Source organism: Trichosurus vulpecula, chromosome 8, assembly GCF_011100635.1.
Source record: "Trichosurus vulpecula isolate mTriVul1 chromosome 8, mTriVul1.pri, whole genome shotgun sequence".
Lineage (NCBI taxonomy): Eukaryota > Metazoa > Chordata > Mammalia > Diprotodontia > Phalangeridae > Trichosurus > Trichosurus vulpecula.
Genome location: NC_050580.1, coordinates 161,518,087 through 161,540,273, shown reverse-complemented (window position 1 = coordinate 161,540,273; position 22,187 = coordinate 161,518,087). Strand labels below are relative to the sequence as shown.

At 38.1% G+C, this 22,187-nt stretch overlaps 1 protein-coding gene across 3 annotated transcripts in view; it reads left to right on the top strand.

Annotated features, from left to right (window-relative positions):
• CGNL1 (cingulin like 1) overlaps positions 1–22,187 on the top strand; it is a 201,507-nt gene that overhangs the window by 45,131 nt on the left and 134,189 nt on the right. The window contains exons 1-3 of one of the 3 annotated variants that reach the window (XM_036734361.1): positions 13,808–13,912; positions 17,550–19,179; positions 20,006–20,041. In XM_036734361.1, the coding sequence (XP_036590256.1) occupies positions 17,560–19,179; positions 20,006–20,041 (1,656 nt within the window). In that variant the 5' untranslated portion in view covers positions 13,808–13,912; positions 17,550–17,559. Of the gene's footprint in view, positions 1–13,807; positions 13,913–17,549; positions 19,180–20,005; positions 20,042–22,187 lie in introns of those variants that run through there. The other 2 variants (XM_036734360.1, XM_036734362.1) reach the window with 2 other exon arrangements.

Sequence of the window (22,187 nt, the reverse complement as noted above, 5' to 3'; positions counted from 1 at the left end):
GAGCTTATTTTAATAACTTTTATAAGCAGAAATTACGATGAAGAGGACCGCTATAAAAGAACTCAGAAATAATCCTTTTTCTTGCCATTGTTTTAACTTCTGATCTGTTAGCTGAACGGTGGCATTGAAGTCCCCACGTGTTCAGATTCAACACAGTTCAGTGTCGGGAGGTTAATATTTTACGTAGCAGGAAGTGAGGGTAGATTCAGCATTCGGTATCAATGGAAAGCAATTATAGAACAGTTACAGTGTTGAAGAGGACAATTACAATAGGAAGAGGGAGGGGAGTAAGGACCCAACTTCACTAGTTGGTTCAGGTGAAGAAAAACAAATTGGAAATGCTACACCTTCCTGTGTTTGGACCAGAGGAAATGAAATATTGTGTCAGTAGAGCCAGAGATGTGATTGTGGAGCGGGAAAAAGTGGAACCAGTCTCAGATGTTTTCAGTAGTACTGTTGGAAACCAAGCAGCTGTGATCTAGGTAATGGGTGTGAAGAGGTAGATGACTATCAGCTTCCTCATCCGGACTGAATGGAGTGTGGTAAGGTACAAAAAAGAAGATGTGAGGCTTGCAACCTGTGTGGCTTTGGGCAAATTACTTAACATTCCTGGGTCTCAGTTTCCTTATTTGTAAACTGAGTAGATTGGTCCTTGGGGTAGCTAGATGGTACAGTGGATAGAGTGCTGGGCCTGGAGTTCCTGAGTTCAAATCTGGCCTCAGATATTTACTAGCCGTGTGACCCCGGGAGAGTCACTTAACTCTGTTTGCCTTAGTTTCCTCACCTGAGAAATGAGATGGAGAAGGAAATGGCAAACCACTCCAGTATTTGCCAGGAAAACCCCAAGTGGACTCATGAAGAGTTAGACACAACTGAAACAACGGAAGGACACCAATGACAACAGCAGATTGCTCCTTAATAGATCTTAACAGGCCTGTTAGCTTAAATCATACGTGTGTGTGCGTGTGTGTGTGTGTGTGTGTGTATTTTATAAAATTCCCAGACAACCTTCTCAGAGCCCAATCTAGGAGGAAGAGGGAACAATATCACAGATTGGGGCAGTAGAATCAAGGGGCTCTGATAAGGAAGGGGAGAGGAGCACCCTTTTTCTGTGGTTTTCCTTACACATTTTTACCTTTTTTTTTTAAAAAGGGCTCTTAATTAAAAAAAAAGAACTTTTATGTCAGTTGAGCCAAAGCTGGTGTTTTAAATAAATTCAGTTCGTGCCTTTTTAGCTGCTCTTATCAAGCTTTCAGAAGTTCAGGATTGCTGCTGTTGAAAATAAAGACAGAAGGAAAATGTTGTGGAGGTTATTGTGTCTGTAAGTGCCCGTCCAAAGGTTTTAGTGCAATTGTAAACTATTAAAGCTTACCTATCTATCTGCCATCTATCATCCTTCTAGCCATCCCTCCATCTTTTTTTTTAATCTATCTAATCCAGGGGTGGGGAACCTGCGGCCCTCTAGGTCCTCAAGTGTGGCCCTTTGCTGAATCCAAACTTCACAGAACAAATCCCCTTAATAAAAGTTTCTGTTCTGTAAAACTTGGACTCAGTCAAAAGGCCACACTCAAAGACCTAGATGGTCACATGTGACCTCGAGGCTGCAGGATCCCCATCCCTGCTCTAATCTATCACACTCCTCAGTATTGGGGATAGTGGGGTAAAGGAACAACTGGCCACTAGTATAGGTCACCTTGCTAGATGGATGCGTAGGTACTTGTAGAATTCAGTGATAAATGTGAGGTGGTAAGCTCAATTTTGAATCAGACCATCTGGGGCTCAGCAGAGTAATAGCTGTCACTGTGTGACAAGTCATTTTACCTTTCTAAACCCCAGTTTCCTCATCTGTAAAGTGGGACTGATAATAATTTCACTAACTTCCCTACAGTTAAGTAGGCACTTTGGAATTGTTGCTATTTTTCCCATAGATTGTAAATCCCTCAGAGGCAGAGACTAGATAATTTCTTACCTTTGACTTTGTATTCCCATTTTCTAGCACAGTGCCTGTCTGCCATATACCTTGGTGTCTTGCCCACAAAAAAGTGCCTTGCTATATAGGAGTCCCTTAATGTTGAATTGATTTGAATTGAGAAGGAAGGACATAAAACTGAACTAAGGTTTTTATATAGTACAGATAGAATTTAAAGATTCAGTTAGGCAAATGAATTTATGTATTGGAAAAGTAGCCTAGGTTTAAAAGTTTCAGACTTAAGCTTAGTTTATCAAGAGAGAACCAACAAAAGGGCATGAAATTGCTGACTTAATTGTGTATAGCAAATGCTTCTTAAACAATACATTTACAGGAACTAACCAGAAGAATACAGTGATGAGATATTCTACGTGGCCCTTAGAATGGCCCTTAGTTAAAAAAAAAAAAATTATTCTTTATCACTCAATTCCCAGTTTCTCTTGTAGTGAACTTTCAGTAAAGTAGGTTTTATTTTGAAGAATATCTTGTTACTTGAAATCATACAGATAGAAACTTTCAGTCTATGAGTAATTGGTGAACTGTGACTATTACCTAATTTCAAAAAGACTGATCAAATATAAACTAAAAGAATTAATAGCCTTATTAACTTTGTTCAGAAATGAGAGAGAGAATTAGTAGAGGGGAACATGTATTAGGCTATGGGTGTTACTTTTTTTTTTTTTTCAAGAAATAGATTTTTTTAATGCCTTTTGTTTTATGCCTGGATTAAACCCTGTATCCTCCCTCCCTCCCTTAACAAAGATTTTTTTTTTAAAGAAGAGAAACAAAAATCCGCAGAACCTGATCAATCCTTTGGAAAAAAAAAATAACCTCATATGCAATGTTGCATACAGGTGTTACTTTCTAAGATGGAGAGGTGACTTAGTCTCGTTTCTCTGTCCCTCGCCATTTTAATTGCAAACGTTCTCTGAAATGGATGGTTATGTGGTAATTTTGCCAGCACACAGAGAAATGAAAGATAGTCTGTACACAAAACTTACACATCCTAGGGAGGTTTGTTGAAGGATATTTTACGGCCTGACAAAGCTTCGATGATTGATGACCAAAACATGCAAGCGCTGCTGATTTGTCTTCCTGGCATGACTAGGAAGACTGTTTCTTGCTTTGGGTGTGTAGATCAAGTTGAACAATAACCACCTGGGCCATGTAGTGCCAGCTTCTCCATGCAAGCTTATGAGATTAATTCGCACAAAAAATGACTTCTCCATTTTTCCTTTACATGGAATAAGTTCTATTTGTTACACAAGCTGGTGATAATGCAGTAATTTTTTTTGCCTTCTCTGGGATTTTAGGGTAGGGAGATGGAAGCATGTTATTTGTTGCATCTGATCCCAAATGTGTACTTTGGCATCTTTGAGAATTATATTTAGTTGAGGGGGTGAAAGTGGGAGAAAAGGAAGAAGTATCCATGGGAGAGTCCTGCCATGTCTTGGGTTCGTGTTGCAAATTTGTTATTTGCCACACAAAGATGGCAGCTGTTCTTGTGGCCTTGGGTTACGATCTGTGAAACATTACTTCCAGAGTATTCCCAGAGCTGGGGGTAGCAAATTGCATCTCTATTCTTTTCCTTGTTATTAATTTTGTCCTGGGAATAAATTGATGATTTAATTTTTATCAGTCCTAAGCCAGTCTTTAGACTAGTGCTTAAGTAGTTGCAACAAGCAGGTGAGATGCACTCAAGCTGTACTTTTATTCACTTTTTCATATTTTGGGATATCTTGCATCTATTAGAGGTATATTAGATACTTTAGCAGGCTAGAATACAGTTTTTCCTGCCTGAGGCAAAGGAGTACAGCAAGGGATCTAATGGATCTCCAAAGATACTGTGCATATTAAGGAAGCTGTTTCTTCCTTCAGAAAAATGGTCACAGCAGGGAGAGAAAATGCCAAAGATATTTTTGAGTTAGCTAGTTTTTCTTTCAAATGTATAATACTCCATGGGAAGGTTAAGTATTTTGGTCATTAACACCTTCCAGAAATTACTTATTAGATATTAAGATTACAGTACTAGGGAGTGAAGTTGGATTAGGCCTCAAAGGGTAGCCATACTGAATTTGTTCAGAACTAGACCACAGTTATCATAGGGGTAGGTTGGGTAAGGAAACAATCTGGAGGTGTGTGTGTGTGTGTGTGTGTGTGTAGCATTGCATATATATAGCTTGCATATATACATATACACATATACACACATATATACGTGTATATGTGTGTGTGTGCAGTGATCCACACATGTGTTATGGGGACACCTACAGAGATGTGCTTATTTGATATAGGGTATAATTGTAGCAGGATGGCGAGTAATTAGAAACAATTGACCACATTTTATTAAAATAAAATTCAATAAGATAATAACTGAACTTCCTCTACTTCCTCAGATCTTCCCCAGTCCAAATTTATGTCAGACACCTTTCTGTTGATGGCACCAACACTCTAGGTTCCTAACCACAGATTTATCTTTAACTCCCCCTTTCTCCTTTTGCTTTACCCCAGAATCTGAGTTTCCTCTTAAGCTCAACTCACTTCACCTTTTTTTTTTTTTTTGGAGGGGGGAGACAAGGCAATCGGGGCTAAGTGATTTGCCCAAGGTCACAGAGCTAGTAAGTGTCAAATGTCTGAGGATAGATTTGAATTCAGGTCCTCCTGACTTCAGGGGCAGTGCTCTATTCACTGTACCACCTAGCTGCCCCAGCTTCACCTTTTGAAACTGTAAATATGGTATCCCCTTTGGCTTTGTAGGAAGGAAGCTCCTTGAGAGTATCCTTATGATTTAGCACAATAGAAGATGCTGAGTAGATGCTGAATTGAATTTAACCTGCAGCAGTCTGAGGATTCCTTAGTTCTCAGTGTTTTATTACTGGTACTTTGACCTTTCTGGAACAGAAGCAGCGTAGCGGAGAGGAAGACTGAAGTCTGTAGAATGCAACAAACTTTTAAAATACCAGATGATCCGACCGCCTCCTGGTGAGATTGGTGTGAAAAACTCTAGAGAATGATTCTTTAAAAAACAACAAACCTTTATTGATATCTCTTATCTTAAAAAAAATTGCCAATTTCAGATACATCACCTCTCCAGTACAGAATCCTGCCTTGTACAAAGAAATAATAGTTAATGGAGAAAAAAGAAGCCAATATATTGATCATGCCTCTGAGTGGCTCATAGTATGTACTTAATAAATGCTAGTTGACTGACTGTGTACATCTCATTCTGTACTGGTAGTCCCACTGTCTTTCTACCAAGAGGAGAAAGATATGTTTTGTCTTTAGTCCTTTAGAGTCAAGATGGGTCATTTTATTGATCCAAGTTTGAATGTCTTTTAGTGTTGTTTTCCATTAAATTGTTGTGTATATTCTTTTGGTTCTGCTTACTGGGTTCTACCTCTGTTTATTCTACTTTGTTGTTGTTTTTTTCTATAAGGAGATGAGGACTCATCTAGGGAAACAACTAATTTCAGTTTTTTTTTCCAGATAGGTGTTTCATGGTAGAGTGGAAACATGCTTAATTTTTGTATCTGTAAAATAAAGATTGTAAAGTGAAAGAACAGTTGGAATCCACCAGCAGGATGGATGGTTAAAGATATAGTAAGGAATCTTTTGGCTATGGTTGGATTAGATGTCCATGAAAGTATGCTGTGAACTTCAAATTCCTTAGCTACCCCAATTTGTTCATCCATACCCTGGTTACTAAATGTTTGCTTTTTTCAAGGGTTTTGTTTTGTTTTATTTTTTGCTACCCTAAAGTACACTGTTATGCAGCTCTTTTTGCAGTGTCAAAGAAATGGGGGGGAGTGTCCATTACTTGAGAAACGGTTGAATAAATTCTGGTACATGAATGCAATGAAATGTTATTGTGCCATGAGAAGAGATGAGAGGGATGTTCAGAGATCCAAAGAGTAGAGAGTAAAATGAGCAGAACCAGGAGAACAATTTTTGCCTTAACAATAACAGCATTGAAAAAAAATGATCATTTTTGAAAGACTTGAGAACTCTGATCAATGCAGTAATCCTCCATGACTCCAGAGGACTAGTGATGAAGAATGCTATCTACTTCCTAAGAGAAAAAGGGGTTGGTTTAAATATGCAGAATGAAACACAGTTTTGGACATGGCCAATATGGGAGTTTTATTTTTCTTGTCTTCTTGCTACAAGGGTTTTTTTTTTTTAGCTCCCCAGTTGGGGAGGGTGGAGATGGGAGGGGAAAATGATTGATAATTGCCAAAAGTTTTAATTAATTAAAAAAAGAGTGCTGTTATGAATATATTATAATATATAGTGTCTTTCTTTTTTCTGCTGTTGACCTCCTTGGGCTATGTGCCTGGCAGTGAGACTGCTAGGTCAAAAGGGATGAACAGTTTAGTACCTCACAATTCACTACCAATTCTGTATTAATGTAGAAGTCATGGCCTTCTCTCCTCACATTTTAATGTGTCTCCTAACTATTTCTAAGACCCCATTAGTAGTACAAAAATCTTCATACATACCTTTGGAAGGAAAACCTTAAGTTACAAAATTAGAGACAATAAAGAACCATTGTCATCAACTGCTAAGGCCCTTGAAAAGGGTTACCTTTCAAAATCTGCTTGAAATCTTCATTTCCTTATTGTGCTCTAGTTAAATCTTTTTCTTTTAATATGAGTATTCAAAGTACATTAAAAATTTCTCAGCCAGTTTTCTTATTATTCGGTTTTGTTTCATAGCTAAAATTATAACAGGTTGAGAAGTGCTTTTTATATATTCTAATAATAGTGCTTTTTTATATTCTAATAATAATGATATGCAACAGTGTGGAATAGTGGGTAGAGAGGGCTGAAGTCAGGAAGTTCTGGGTTCAAGTTTTAGCTCTGATACATTGGCTGGCTAACCCAGGTCAAAGTAAATGACTCTCAGTGTTTCATGCACCTCTTGAATGACTCTGTGAGAGTTGCCAATTTTTGCCATTGGAGGAAAGTGTTCAACACTAGGAGTTCTACAAGGAGACGAACTGTTTTTATTCAATTCAACAAGTATTTATGAAACATCTTGGTGCCCACCAGCACTAAGCTTGATGATAGGGATATACAGAAATGAAAAATTTTTCATTTTTCTTTGCTCCCAAGAGGCTTATAGTCTACAAGCTCTTGTACATGGGACAATATATACACAGATAAGTAAATACAAAGTAATTTTTTTTTGAGAGGAAGAGGAGCGATAACAGCTGGGGGAATCTGGAAATGTTTAGGTGATCCAAAAGGCAGAGCCGAGGAAAGAACATTGCAAGCATGGGGTGGGGGTGGAGATGGCATGCCTTATGCTGTCTGAAGTGGAGTATGTGAAGGGTGAGTAATATGTAATAGCGCTTGGAAAGATAGGCTGGAGCCAGGTTGTATAGGACTTTAAATACCAGAGGAGTTTATGTTTTACTCTAAAGACAATAAAGGGCTACTGAATCTTTTGAAGTAGGGGAGCAACACCCTCAGAAGTGAAGGAGGTGATGAGGGTCTGAATTACTGTGATTGTCCATGGAGAGAATTCCTTGGGTTGGGAGGGATATTTGGGAGGTGGAATAGATAAAATTGGCCTACAGATTGGATAATGGGGGAGGGGAGAGTACCAGATGGAGAAATGCTATGGATGATTACCAGCTTTCCCTCTTTGATAGGAAACATGAGGGTGCCCTCAAAACCAGGAGTATTTCTTGGACAATGATGAAATCACAGGTGCAGATAACAACTAACATTTATATAATGTTTAATAGTTTGCAAAACATGTCACATACATTATCTCATTTGAACGTTTTAACAGCCTCGTAGGGTGGGTAGTGTTAATACCATCCTGAATTTAGAAGTGAGGAAGCTTAGGACCAGAGAAGGTGCAACTTGTCACACAGCTAGCATCAGGATTAGGATTTGAACCCAGATCTCCTTGAGGCCAAGTTCAGGACTCTGTCCGTTACACTTAGTCTTCATTCATTTAACAGGTATTTATTAAATGCCCGATACGTATGAGTAATTAAGTCTGAAGTACATTTTATGTTACTTAAAATAAAAATGTGATTCCTTGTTTTCTACTTTAAAAAAAAGTTGCAAAAACACAATGTTTCAATGACCTTCTTTGTAAGCTTGCCAGAGAATGCCCTTCACCAATTACAACCTAGTCACTGAATCCTAGTCCTCTCTGTGAGTGTGAGTTTAAATTTTTATAACAGAACCTTTTGTGAGTTGGAGAATCATCAGTACTGGGGAGGGGGGGCGGTCTTTGGATGATTGGATCTTTTCCCCTCCTGTCTTCTGCTTTATAGTTCTTTGGGTTGGTTCTGTATGATGCCTGTTCCAAAGCAGCTAGGTGGTTTAGTGGATAGAATACTAGATCTGGAGTCAGGAAGGCCTTTGAGTTCAAATCCAGCCTTAGATACTTACTAGTGGTGTGACCCTGGGCAAGTCACTTAACCCCTATCTGCCTCAATTTCCTTGATTGTAAAATGAGGATTTTAAGAGAAACTACCTTGCAGGGTTGTTGTGAGGATCGAATGAAATATTTGTAAAGCTGCCTCGCACACGGTAGGCACGATATAAAGACTTATTCCCTTCCCTCTCTCTTAAAAAGTGTAGAGATTTTTTTTTTGTTTTGTTTTTGTTTAGGCTTCTGGTCCAGTTTAACTAAGCAAATTAAAATGAGATATAATATCTGCCTCCAAAAGGCTTACTACTTATGAGGAGAACATAAACAACTATAATATGTCACAGTATGATTGCATAGAGCAGGGGACAATCAAAGCAGAGGGAGTGATTGAAGGAGAGATCCTTTATAGTTTGGGGTCATCAGGGAAGGCCTTTGCTGAAAGAGACCAAGTTAAAGAAGGCAAGAGAGAGATATTTTCCAAAATGGAAGGTTTAACTTTGAAATCATGCTTTTGCAAAAATCCCCCCCACCCCTTTATTTATTTATTTTTTAGTGTGGTCTAGGGAATGAGAGCCTGGACATTACTGAAATTCCAAGCGAGGGTGTGTCAAAAGCCAAAGATTCATTTCTATTCCCTTTCAGAAAGTCTTTTCTTTGTCCTGGCCTCTTTTTGTCATTTTAGCCAGTCAGGCCATGCAGATGGGAAATGTAGACATGATATTTTTTGCTTTCTGGACTCCAAAAATATGGCTCAGAGACAGATCTTTTTTTATGCAGAACATGGCATCGTTACAAGGCACAAATACTGATAGATTTCTAATAATAAATAGTGTTTGTTGAGAGCCTGTTGTGTGGTTTGCAATGTGCTAGACACCCTCTGGGAAGTAAAATTTCTAGGCTTATTCCCCTTCCTCTAACTGGGTAGAGATAACTACCCAAAACTTAGCACTAAGGGGCTAAGCTAGGGGCAGCTAGGTGACACAGTGGATTGAGTGTTGGGCTTTTAGTCCAGAAGACCCAAGTTTAAATACTATTTCAGAATTTAATCCTGGACTCTCTCAGCCCCGGATTCCTCATCTCTAAAATGGGCCTAATAACAAACAGCACCTACTTCTAGAGTTTTGTGAGGTTCAAACGAGATAAAAGCTGTAAAAAAGCACTTTGCAAACCTTAAAGACCTTACATGCTAGCTGTTATTACTAAAGAACAATTAAGCAGTCGATTTGTGTGGTACTGATTGGGGGTGCAGCAGAGATTCTGACATAGGGAGGAGAGAGCAGGATGGACTGGAAGAACTGGGAGGGCTTCTTGGAGGCAGAGATGACATATGAGCTAGACCTTGAATGGAAAGATAGGACTTAGTCCTGTGGAGGGGTGGGAGAAAAAGTATTCCAGGAGACTTTTCCTACTGTGAAAACAAAGGCTGAAGATAAAGCAAGCCTGGGAGCAGTGATAGGATATCTGAGCTTCTCCTGTGGTTTAAGGGCCAACAAAAGCACCTTGCAAAAGTTTCCTCCCTTGAGGCTGCCTTGTATGGTAGTGCTGATGCCAGATAGGGCTTACATTGTGATCAAGTGAAGGTGTGTGTGCCTCTGTCTTCCAGTTCTGGGGGTGATTGAAAATCTGAGAATGGGGCACTGATTTTGAAAGGCGGTACTCAGAATTGATGGCACTATGTCACGGGGGCAGATTTTGACAAATTAAAGGGATTGGGAGTCCATGGTTATTTTGTACAGATTGCTGTTCTTGTTTGATCATTCCTTTCTTGGGCTGTATTGCCCTAGAGGAGAGCCTGATCAGGTGATCAAATGAGATAATATATGGAAAGTACAGACTTTAAAGAACTATATAAACATTAGCTATTGTAATTATTACGAACACTTGCTTTCTACTGGATAGTAAAAATTGCCTCACCCATGCCTGTTTGTCCAAATATTTATTGAGCTGCTACTCTGTGTAAGCCACTGTATTAAGGCAGCCTTTGAATTCTTAGAGAGCTCTCAGGGTTAACTAGATTAATGAGTTATTTTGGAAGAGTATATTGGTGGTTAATGCTGTTTTAATTAAATACTTAGTTTTTATTCACTGCCTCATAAATATTTCAGTGCAATTTTATCACCTACATTGGTTTTTTTTCTGACCACAAATGCACCTATAAAAATTTCTGTCTTCTGTCCTGGCCACAGAGATCCAGACTCTTAGACTCCCTATCAGCCTTCATTTTTTCCTTTCCTATCTGTGCCATAATTTTAGATACATTGACTCCCAGGCATACATTTTCTCTTTCCCACACCCTCTGACACACATTCCTCATTATCACTTAACTCTGTATACTCAAGTACACTAAAACAGAATAGTTCCCTGCCACCCACTTTTCTCTCCCCAAAATGTACTCTTCTTTTGAATCCTCAATCCAAGTCTCAAATATGGTCAAGGCCAGGTGACATTCAGAATCAGAGTGGACTCTAGGCAAAGCTTTGAAGATAATGTGTTACAAATGATCTCTGTGACTTTGGGCACTTTAACCTTTCTGTTTCTTTTATTGTTTTCCTCATCTGTAAAATAAAAAGGTTGGGTTAGATTGCTTCCCATGTCCCTACTAGCTCTAAACCAGTGCTTTGCACATAGTCATTTAATAAATGGTTGAATGCCAGTAGAGCATAAGCTCTAGCAGTTTCTATGATCTCCTGGCTTCCTAGAATGGGTCACTAGTACCAATTATTACCGTTAGCTTTTAAAATTTCTTATTAGGCTTCTTACAGTCCTCTCATCTAGTTTCCTCTCCCTTAGACCTTTGCCTCTACAATATCCTGTTGTCTATCTGCTTCCATTACCCATCAACTCTGAGTCTTTATCCATTCATCCAGGTATGAGTGACTACTAGTTTAAAAGTATTATGCCTCTCAAGGTTATTTGCATTTTAATCTAGATTAAAGGTTTAAGAAAAAGTGATGGGAGTGCTAACATGAAATGTATACATTCAGAAACCAACTAGTGGATGGAAGAGGATGTTGATGTAACTTGATTGTACCAAAGCACTCTAACTCTGGTTTAGGCCGGTCCTCCTCTCGGTGGGCCTATAGAAGAAGTCAGATCTTTAGGAATCTGGGTTCTTCCTGCCACTTTTAATGGGACAGAGCAGGGATATGGTAAAGGGAGGCAAACTAGGTTCTCTTAGGGCATAGAAGGGAATGCTAAACATTGAATTGTGTCTGTGGTCACAGAGGAGTCTAGGACAGGAGAGGGAAATGTGGGAAATAAGCAGAAATCTAAAGTCTTTTTTAATTATAAGAAAATAAATGAACTAAGTATAATTTGTTTGGCTCATTTCAAAGTTTTCATCATGGATATTAATATTTTAAAGTATGTTTTATTTAGATAATGAGAGATAGCATGACAGGGTAGATGAAGAACTGTCTTTGAATCAGGAAGATTTCAGTTCATGCCCCAACCCTGAGACATACCAAATCACTTAAATTCTCGGTGCTTGAGGCAAACTTGCTAAGACTATAATAAGTTGCAGAGGAGGCACCAGTCTGCATTGGTAGAAGGGAGGTTCCTTATACCAACTAAACCACGGGTCTAGTTTTTATCCTTTATTCATCTGACAGATTTATTCAAGGAATTTACTTTTAAGTGTTTTTGATTTTGTTACAAGTGAAGAGACAAACTGCTGAATTTTAAGGAACAGAGCAATTTTTGTTTATGCCAAATATTTTGCTTATGAGAAACAGATAAAATCTTGAATGGAAGAAGCTAGTAATAGCATTGTAAAACAAAGAAAGTTCTTCTGCTTTCTGCATTTCTTCTCCTCTACAATGTCAAGCAGATATTCCTTCAAGTTAGGAGGACAGGAACATATCTACGGTCCTTTTGGGGGAAAAATGGAGGAAATAGGCCATAAGCAAGGAAGGCGTCGATAATCCATTTGAGGGGCTAGATATATATCCTTTTTTTCCATTTAAGGGCCAGTACTGGACTACTTTTAGACCTCTGCATAGAGGAATTATTGTGATCTGTTAGTGCAATGGTCTGATAGGATTCCGCCTGCTATATAGATTTTAGAAATTATTTCGGAGTCTAGGAACGATATAGGAGCATCTTATTTTTAAACATTTTCCAACTAAATCTGATTATTTCCTTTTTAGAGAAATAGAAGAAATAGTCAATTCACCATCTTTAAAAGTTTAGGTCAGATGGTTTTTATAGCTAGATTTGGGAAGTAGTGATACAAATGTTATAGTTTCATATTATAGTTCTTTAAGGACTTTAGAGAGACAAGAAGAGTCAAACAGAGCATGAGAGTGGCACATATGAATGGGAGATGGGTGCGTTTGTGAGTTTCTGAATTGAGCATATTTGTTGGAAAAAAATGTTTCTTCCTCAACAACTCTATTTTAAATATTCGATTGGGCTTCCAGGGGGCCCACCTCTATTATGTTGTAGTCTAGCCTTTTCTGCTTTTATTTTCAAACTTCAGAATATAGCTATGCTAATGGTTTACATTGTGTAATTCTGAAAGCCATTGAAAAGCTGGCTGTTGCTTAATTTAGCCTAATTTGGTGGACAGAATACTGGACCAGAGACTCAGAAGACTTAGGTTCAAATCCTGGCTTTGACATTCATTTTTCAAATTCATTTTTCAAATGACCCTCTCTTTAGTTCATCCTCGAAAAATCTTTTATTATTTATTTATTTCTAACAGCTTAGACATTTATTGCTATTGTGATGTTGGGCAAATGGATTGAACTTCTTGAATTCTAGTTTGCTCATCTATAATAGACAATTGGAAGGAATCAGGAGTTCTTATCCTTTTTGTTTGTCATGCACCCTTTCTCAGAACAATGCTTTAAAATGCATAGAATATATAAGATTACAAAGGAAGCAAATTATATTGAAATACAATATAATATAATAATATAATTGAAATACAATATAATATATATAATATATCAAAATTTTTTAAAACTTCATGGACCCTAGGTAAAGATCCCCTATATGGGATACTCTAAAATCACTTCTAATTCTAAATCCTGTTAATGGCATTTTCGAGTGCCAAGTTCCATTGTAGCAAGACTTATCATTTATTTACCTTTTTTTTTTGATCTTTCAGGAAAAAATAAACAACTTTCCAAATGAAATTCAGAGTGTGTGTGTGTGTGTGTGTGTGTGTGTGTGTGTGTGTGTAGTTATGTCCTGATAGAGACTGTATAGGTATCTTGATAATAATGCAACAATCCAACCCCCCTTCTCCCACCTCCACACCCCCTGCCCCCCCCCCAAAAAAAGGCAAGAAAAGAAAGAATCTCTTTAGGTTTAATCAGGTTTCACTGGCCTTATCAAGTCCCTGGCTCTGAAAGAGATTGCCACAGTATCCAACCTGGGGGAGAAATTATTTTCTGGTTTGCAGCTCATTTTTCCTTACTTGCTGCCAGGCTCAGCTGAAATTAAACCGAGGCCTAGATCTGGCTGGGTTTGGAGATCCCTGCTTGTGAGGCTGTCTGTACATCTTTCGTTTAATGAATAGAGTTTGAGGCTTGGAGTGAGGTAAGTGACTTGAGTTATAGTCCTACCTTATGTACTTACTAATTTGTATGGTCATTGACAAAAAACATCACATAATCTGGTTTCCCATCTGTAAAATAGGAATAACTTTGTACTACCAACCTCACAAGTGGGTTGGGAGAGAAGTGCTTCCATAACCCTTGAAAATTCTATGTTCATGTGACTTGTCATTGCTGTTCTTTTAAAATAGTTTTTTAATGAAATCATTGGTTAGGCAGGGAGTTTGCCCCTAGTCTTGTGCCTGTTGCTGTAGCATTTTGTTTCTTAAAGTGTTTAAATTAGTATGGTCATTTTAAATCCACGTGATGCTTCTTGGTCTTTGGGATGTCTGATGGGTATCCTTATAATTTTTCAAAGTGCTCTTCAGGAATTAGACTAGTTCAGAAATGAAAAGGGAGCCAGAAAAATGTGAATAATCTGTTTACTCAGTTGTTAGTATGTAACACCCTCCAGAAAGGGTATGTTTCTGTCTGGCGCATGTTAACGGTTCTTCCAACAGAGTTGTTTTTGTCCGCATTCATTAGCACATTTGCTGATCTCGCTAAGTAAAGCAATTACTGTATTTTAACCATCTTTTCCAATAGGAAACACAGTGTTTATTGGCCAGATGTCGATGTGACACCCTGGCAAATTATCAGCTTTTACTGCATAATTATGGAAGGCACCAGTTGGGCGCCATTTCTGAGTGAAGGTGTAGACATAGAGCGTGATGTGTTAGGGTTTTAACTTGGGTTACTCTCTGAAATTAGAGAATAGCTTTCAGCAGATTTTATTAATGAATGTGCTGTTTATAGTCCTATCATGAAGGATAGTCAGAATTTGAGTTAAGTGAGACATGGTAAAAACCTTACTTTCCTTGGGGCTGCACATTGACAGGGAGGCTCCCAATAGATTTTCCTAAGGAACAGGTAGGGTTATACCATTCCCTTTCTCAAAACCTTTAGTGACTCAACTGCTGTGGTAAAATGCCAAAAAGTCCCTCTTATGTGTGCTCCAGTTTGTCTTTTTAGACTAATTTAACATTCCCCACAACAAATTTTATATTTCAGCTAACATAGTTGTTCCCCAAAGTGAATATTCCATCTCCCCTTGTGTGTATTTGCATAGGTTATCCTTCATTCCAGGAATGCAAAGCTTGTTCCCCATAGCCTCTCAGGAGCCTTAGCTTTCTCCAAGGCTCAGTACGGGCATCCTTCCTATGCCAATGTCTTCCTGCCTTCCTGTGCCTCGGTCCACCCCCACCTCCATCCCCATCCCCCTCATTGTTAGTGGTTTCTCCTTCCTCAGATCTCCTTGTACTTGCTTTTTTGTGCATATCACATTATTCAGTAGAATGCAAGTTTCTTAAAGGCACGACTGTTTCAATTTTGTCTTTGTATTCCCAGCACCCAGCTCAGTTCCTTGTTCATAGTAGTCCTTCAATATTTGTTGAGTTCAGTAGCACCAGCTCCTACCATTAAGCTTGGTCTTGGTGATAGGCTATGTTTTTGTTTCTTGAGACCCACCTAAATAATATGAGATGTCTTTTTGGTCACATATGTTCCTGAAGTCAGGCTAATCTATATCAGTGGTACTAGATTTCTCATGAATGAAATTGTGAATTTTTTTTGTTTTCTTGGTGGCGAAAGGCAGGGCAATTGGGGTTAAGTAACTTGCCCAAGGTCATACAGCTAGTAAGTGTGTCAGGTGTCTGAGGCCTGATTTGAACTCAGTCCTCCTGACTCCAGGGCCAGTGCCCTACTCTCAGCACTACCTAGCTGCTCCCTAATAGTGAATCTTTTAAGATGATTTTGCTGCTTTGCTAAGAGCTGACTCTGGGAAAACAATGACTAGAGTTCTTTCATTCAAGATACTGGGCAGTTAATGAAATTCAAGATTAAAATTTCTTATATGCTTGCTATGACTGTAATAAATATAAACACAAATAACTATTATAGCAGTTCTAATACGATAACTACATGGAGAGCCCAACTGAATTTTATGTGAAATTAGAGAATTGTCCATTAATTGGATGATCAGGAAAGATTTCATGGAAGAGGTAGCACCTCCAGCCCCGGGTTTCTCTTCTGTAAAATGGGGACAATAGCAGCACCTACCTTATCAGGGTTATTGTGAGGATCAAATGAAATAATACGATTATCCCTTCCACATCTTAGACTTTAGGGGTGAAGCACCCCTGTGATCTGGAAACTCCATGTAAAAATTTTTGGCCCTCCATATCAGAGAAGAAGTCTGAATTATTAATAATAAGTAATTATATAACAATAAATAAATAATAAATAAATATAATAATGAGTAATTAATAATAATAAGTAAAATATGTTGATATTATGTAATACTATACATACATTTTATCCATTTCTGAGTTTCTAAAGTTTTTCTGTGTCATCTACTGGTCTTCATGTGTTGTCTCTGGCTTCTGCAAAATTCCACCAAAATTCCCACTTAAGTTCTTATGCCTACCCACAATATACTCAAACCTTGATGGGGAAAGTCATGATGTGGAAGAGATAACAGCACATATAATGCACTTGGCAAACAAACCTTTAAATTTTACATAACTGTTATCTATAGAAATCTAGGGGGCATCACTTGAGGATTATACATTTTCCCTTTTGTATATGTCTCTCTTCTAACTCCCTGTATTTTGAGAGCAAATTTAAGAAAAAAAATTTCCCCTATTTAAGAGCTTAGTGAAGGTCAGAATCATATACAAAGTCATAGAGGTGAGAAAGTGCAGGACTAAATCAGGAAACAAATAGTTCACTTTGACTGGTACATAAACCTTGTGAAGAGTTGTATGATACAATGATTAGAAGTTTGAACCAAGTTGTTGAGGGCCCCTATTTCTGGGCTGAGTAGTTTGTATTTTATTTAGAAGCAATGGGTAACCGCTGAAAGGTTTTAACAGACCTCTATGACATGATCTTTACTATGGCAGTGATCTGAAGGAAACAATGGGAGGAAGAAGAGATTGGAGACAGGAAAATTGGGTAGGAGGCTATTATAATAGTCTAGGAAAAGAGTATTGATGACTTGAACTAAGGTGTCAGCAGAAAGTAAAAAGGAAAGGGTAGATGATGATGCTTGATATTCCTTAGGTAGAATCTGTCAACTTAAGGATGGAGACTCAAGAATAATTGAATCATGAGTCTTGGAAAAGTAGCAGATCAGCAGAAAGTAGGAAGTTAGAAAGAAGGGCATGGAGGGAGGGGGAAGAGATGAGTTCTGTATTAGATTTTTGGAGTTTGAAGTATCAGTGGGATATCTGGGTAGAGGTGTCAAGTAGACAGGTGTCAAAAGGGCCTGTTGGTGGTTGCTGTAGGGTGACAAAAGCAGACTATCGAGGAGGGGGTGGGGTGTTTGGTCATGGTCACACCCAGAGAGATAGATAGATGCAGTGGTCATAGCATGGGCATTCATTCAAAAACAAATATTAATGAGGGTTCAGAAATCTTCTATAGGGTGGTTAGGAAACTTCTGTTTGTTTTTTGATCCTGGAAACTGTCTTTGATGATATAAAGTGCATTTCATTTTTAAATGATCCTGTTTAAAGGGTGAAGTCTTGCCTTATTTGAAGACTAATTTTTCCCCCTATCCCCTTCTTCTTTTTAAATAGCTTAAACATCATGGAGCTGTATTTTGGAGAATATAAGCATGTGCAGCAGGAATATGGAGTACATCTCAGGCTTGAAAGTGATGAGACCAAAAAATCAAGGCTTTCTCAGAATGCCAAGACGGGATCTTATGGTGTCAGTATTAGAGTACAAGGAATTGATGGCCACCCATACATTGTACTGAATAATGCAGAGAGATGTTTGGCAGGCGTTCCTTTTGCAGAAAATGGGCCATCATTTACATCTCCAGCAGTCAATGACCTGCCTTCACATTCCACCATTGATCCTAGACTGGAAGAGAAAGCCAGTGAAGAAATACGATTCCCAGAAAACCCGTACACTCAGCCCAGTGCATTTAGAAATGTAAAGCCAGCCAGTCTATATGAAGGTAAGAATGGACTTCTTGACCACAAAGGGAGTTCACTAAAATCTTCCAATATGTTGAACTTTCAGAGACACCCTGAACTTTTGCAGCCTTATAATCCTGAAAAGAATGAGCTGAATTTAGAGACTCACAGATCTCCTGAACGTAATTGGACCAAAACACCTACAGATGAAACTAGAAATGATAAACGTTCTCGAACTTGCTTTTCTAAACCTCCTACTTCTCAGCCAGCTAGCATGCCTTCAGGAGATATGTCAAAATGTAATGTGACAGCCATCCGTTTGTGCAGCTCAATTGTGATAGATGATCCCAAGAAGCAGGCATCAGTGTGTCTGAATGTTCAGAGTTGTGCCAATGAGGGGCTGCCAGCTGAATCTCCTACTCTCAGTGAGAAATCCCTTACTGCCATTAACCCTGATACTCATCCAGAAAGCAAAAAAAGTAGGCCAGATGTTCTCCCCTTTCGCCGACAAGATTCTGCTGGGCCAGTGTTGGATGGTACCAGGTCACGGAGGTCTTCCTCCTCCTCAGCAACCCCCACTTCAGCCAACTCTTTGTACAAATTTTTACTGGAAGACCAAGATTGTGCCATCCATGCTGACAATGTGAATCGTCACGAAAATAGAAGATATATCCCCTTCATGCCAGGGACAGGCCGGGATATTGACACAGGATCCATTCCAGGTGTCGATCAATTAATTGAAAAATTTGATCAGAAAGTTGGCTCTCAGAGAAGAGGGAGGTCTGGGAAACGGAATAGAATTCATCCAGATGATCGCAAGAGGTCTAGAAGTGTAGATAGTGCCTTTCCTTTTGGTCTACAGGGAGACTCTGAGTACTTAGATGAGTTTAGTCGAAACTTGGGTAAATCAAATGAACATCTCCTGAGACCATCTCAAGTTTGGCAGCAGAAGCCCCTGTCTCGAGATCGCCGCCTGCTTTCTGGTGGCAAACATACTGTGGTAGGGCAGACATCTGGAAAATTACAGGAACCAAGTCAGGATGTTCCTGATGGACAGACCAGGCCTTTGCAGTTCAATAATGCAAGCAAAAGTCATGAAAATAAAGTTAACAGAGACAGTGGGATGATGAGACCCCCTACACTCTCAGTCCAGAATAAAAAGGAGGAGGAAATAAAAACAGCAACTGCCACAGTGTTGTTACAGAATCAGCCTGCAGCTACATCACCTGATTCAGGAACAAAGAAAATTTCCATCAAGACAGTCTCCTCTGCTACAAATACTCAGGTAATTCCCATGTGAAAATGGCTTTTTCCAAAATGACTTCAATGATAGTACAGGACAGAGCAAAGAGCAGTGAGTCAAAAGACTTGGGTTCACATCCCACCTCCTCTACTCACTATCTGTATGACCTTGGGCAAGTCACTGAACCTCTGGGCTTTTGTTTGTTTGTAGATTAGTGATAAATAATGCCTAAGTTATTGCAAGATCTTGTGATTTTGTTGATGTTCATGGACACAGGTTGTGAACCTTCTCTGAGGTAGTGTAACTAGTCTTTGACAGTTTCCATGGCTAAAAATTCATTATCCTGCAGTTACCCTGAAGATGAGTTTCTCTGAATTTAGCTAGTCTTTCAGATGACAGACAATACAGATCCTAACCAGACTTGTGTCCAAAGCTTTACCGGATTGGTCAGAACTGCCAGAGTTTACTCTCTTCTGTCATAATCTTTGGGGAATCTTGGGGAATTCTAATGGAGGATAGACAACTAACATCTTCTGGGGAAAAAAATTAAAATCTGCCTTATTAGTTATAACCTTATATATGTATTTATTAATTAATTATACTGTAATTGTATTACAGTAGTCCAAACCATAGTAAACATCTCCATATATGTCAGTCATTAATTCCACATCAGTGATTTTTTTTAGGATTGTATATATGTAGGTACATATGAGCAAACCAATTGGTGGTTTCCCAGTTTCATTTAAAGAGTGTGTATTTGTATCTACACATACATATTTACATACATATACACATAAATATGCATGTACATATGCACACATACATGTAATGGTTGTCTTTTCTCTTACCTATTTTTGTGACAATGTAGAGTAATCAAGATTTTTCAGATGGAAAGTACACAAAGGTATGTAACCTTATGGAGATTTAATCCCTAATGGGGAAGGGATAGGGCAGAAGTGATGGGTGCATGTATACTTTCCCCTTTCTATCTGCTTGTCTGTATTTGTCTTCCCTTCTCCCTAATCCCCACTGAGTTCAGCCAAATCTTGATCTAGGAGATGCTCATGAACCAGTCATGTTGTTCGGATTGTAGGAATCTGTTTAATATGGTAAGAAAATAAGTATTTCTTTAAGAGAAGAAATTAAAGAATGACAATTATGTGTAAGGGTGTGCATATTAAGTGGTTAGTTCTCGAACACTTTCAGAGGTTCCTTTGGAACTTCAGAAAGGGAAGCTATCAATTATGCTACTCCATGGGCTTCTTTGACCAGGGAGTTCCCCAATGCTCATAGAGTATACATTGCCACTTAGTTTTTTTTAAGATCCTAGAGGTCTGTTTTTATCCCAGGGGGAAAAAAGTTTTGTTGCTGTTTCTATGTTTCCTTGATGTTTATGTTTCCTTGGCAAAAAAAAGCCTCCCCCCAAAGTAACAAACTATTATACCCCCAAACCCTCAATGTTGTGGTATTTGCAGCTTGAATTTCTTTACCTTTTATTCAGGTATTCAGCATTTAGATTACTCTTAGAATTTAAGACTAATAAAGCAAATGCTGTGGTTTTCAAGAAACTGAAGGGTGGAAAGTTCTAGAAGTTGGGATTTTTTCAGACAGATTGAAGTATAAATCTTCAGTCTTATAATCAGTCCCATTGCCAACAGTGCCAGAACCCTTTCCACGAAGTCTTTTTTTTTTTTTTTTTTTACAAGAAACACATTTGAAAGAGGGGGATACATACAAGGTAAAGGTAAAAGGCTAGAGTACAATATATTATGCTTCAGCTGAAGCAGAAAAAGCAGGGATAGCAATCCTGATCTCAGACAAAGCAAAGCTAAAACTAGATATAATTGAAAGAGATATGGAAGGAAACTATATCCTGCTAAAAGGCACCATAGACAATGAAGCAATATCATTACTAAACATATATGCACCAAGTGGTATAGCTTCGAGTTAAGGGAGTTACAGGAAGAAATTAAGGAGTTGAATAGAATTTTAGAAAACTTAGATATGGTAGAACCCTGGAGAAAATTGAATGGGGATAGAAAGGAATATACCTTTTACTCAGTGGTACATGGCACCTACACAAAAATTGACCATGTACTAGGGCACAGAAACCTCACAATCCAATGCAGAAAGGCAGAAATATTAAATGCCTCCTTCTCAGATCATGATACAATAAAAATTACATGTAATAAAAGGCCATGGAAAGATAGGCTAAAAATCAATTGGAAACTAAATAATGTAATCCTAAACAATGAGTGGATCAAACAACAAATTATAGAAACAATCAATAACTTTATCCAAGAGAATGGCGATAATGAGACATCCTACCAAAACTTATGGGATGCAGCAAAAGCAGTTCTTAGGGGAAGTTTTATGCCTCTAAATGCTTACATCAATAAAATAGAGAAAGAGGAGATCAACGAATTGGTCATGCAACTAAAAAAGCTAGAAAAAGAACAAATTAAAAATCCCCAATTAAATACCAAATTAGAAATACTGAAAACCAAAGGATAGATGAATAAAATTGAAACTAAGAAAGCTATTGAACTAATAATTAAAAAAGAGCTGGTTTTATGAAAAAAAAAACCAATAAAATAGATAAACCTTGAATTAATTTGATTAAAAAAAGAAGCAAACCAAATTCCTAGTATCAAAAATGAAAAGAGTGAATTCATCACCAATGAAGAAGAAATTAAAACAATAATTAGGAGCTATTTTGCCCAACTATATGCCCACAAATTTGACAGTCTTAATGAAAAGGATGAATAGTTACAAAAATATAAATTGCCTAGATTAACAGAAGAGGAAGTAAAATACTTAAATAACCCCATCTCAGAAAAAGAAATTGAACAAGCCATCAATGAATCCCTAGGAAAAAACCTCTAGGGCCAGATGTATTTATAAGCAAATTCTATCAAACATTTAAAGAACAGTGAATTCCAATACTATATAGACTATTTGGGAAAATAGGCAAAGAAGGAATCCTACCAAATTCTTTTTATGCTACAAATATGGTACTGATACCTAAATTGGGAAGAGTCAAAACAGAG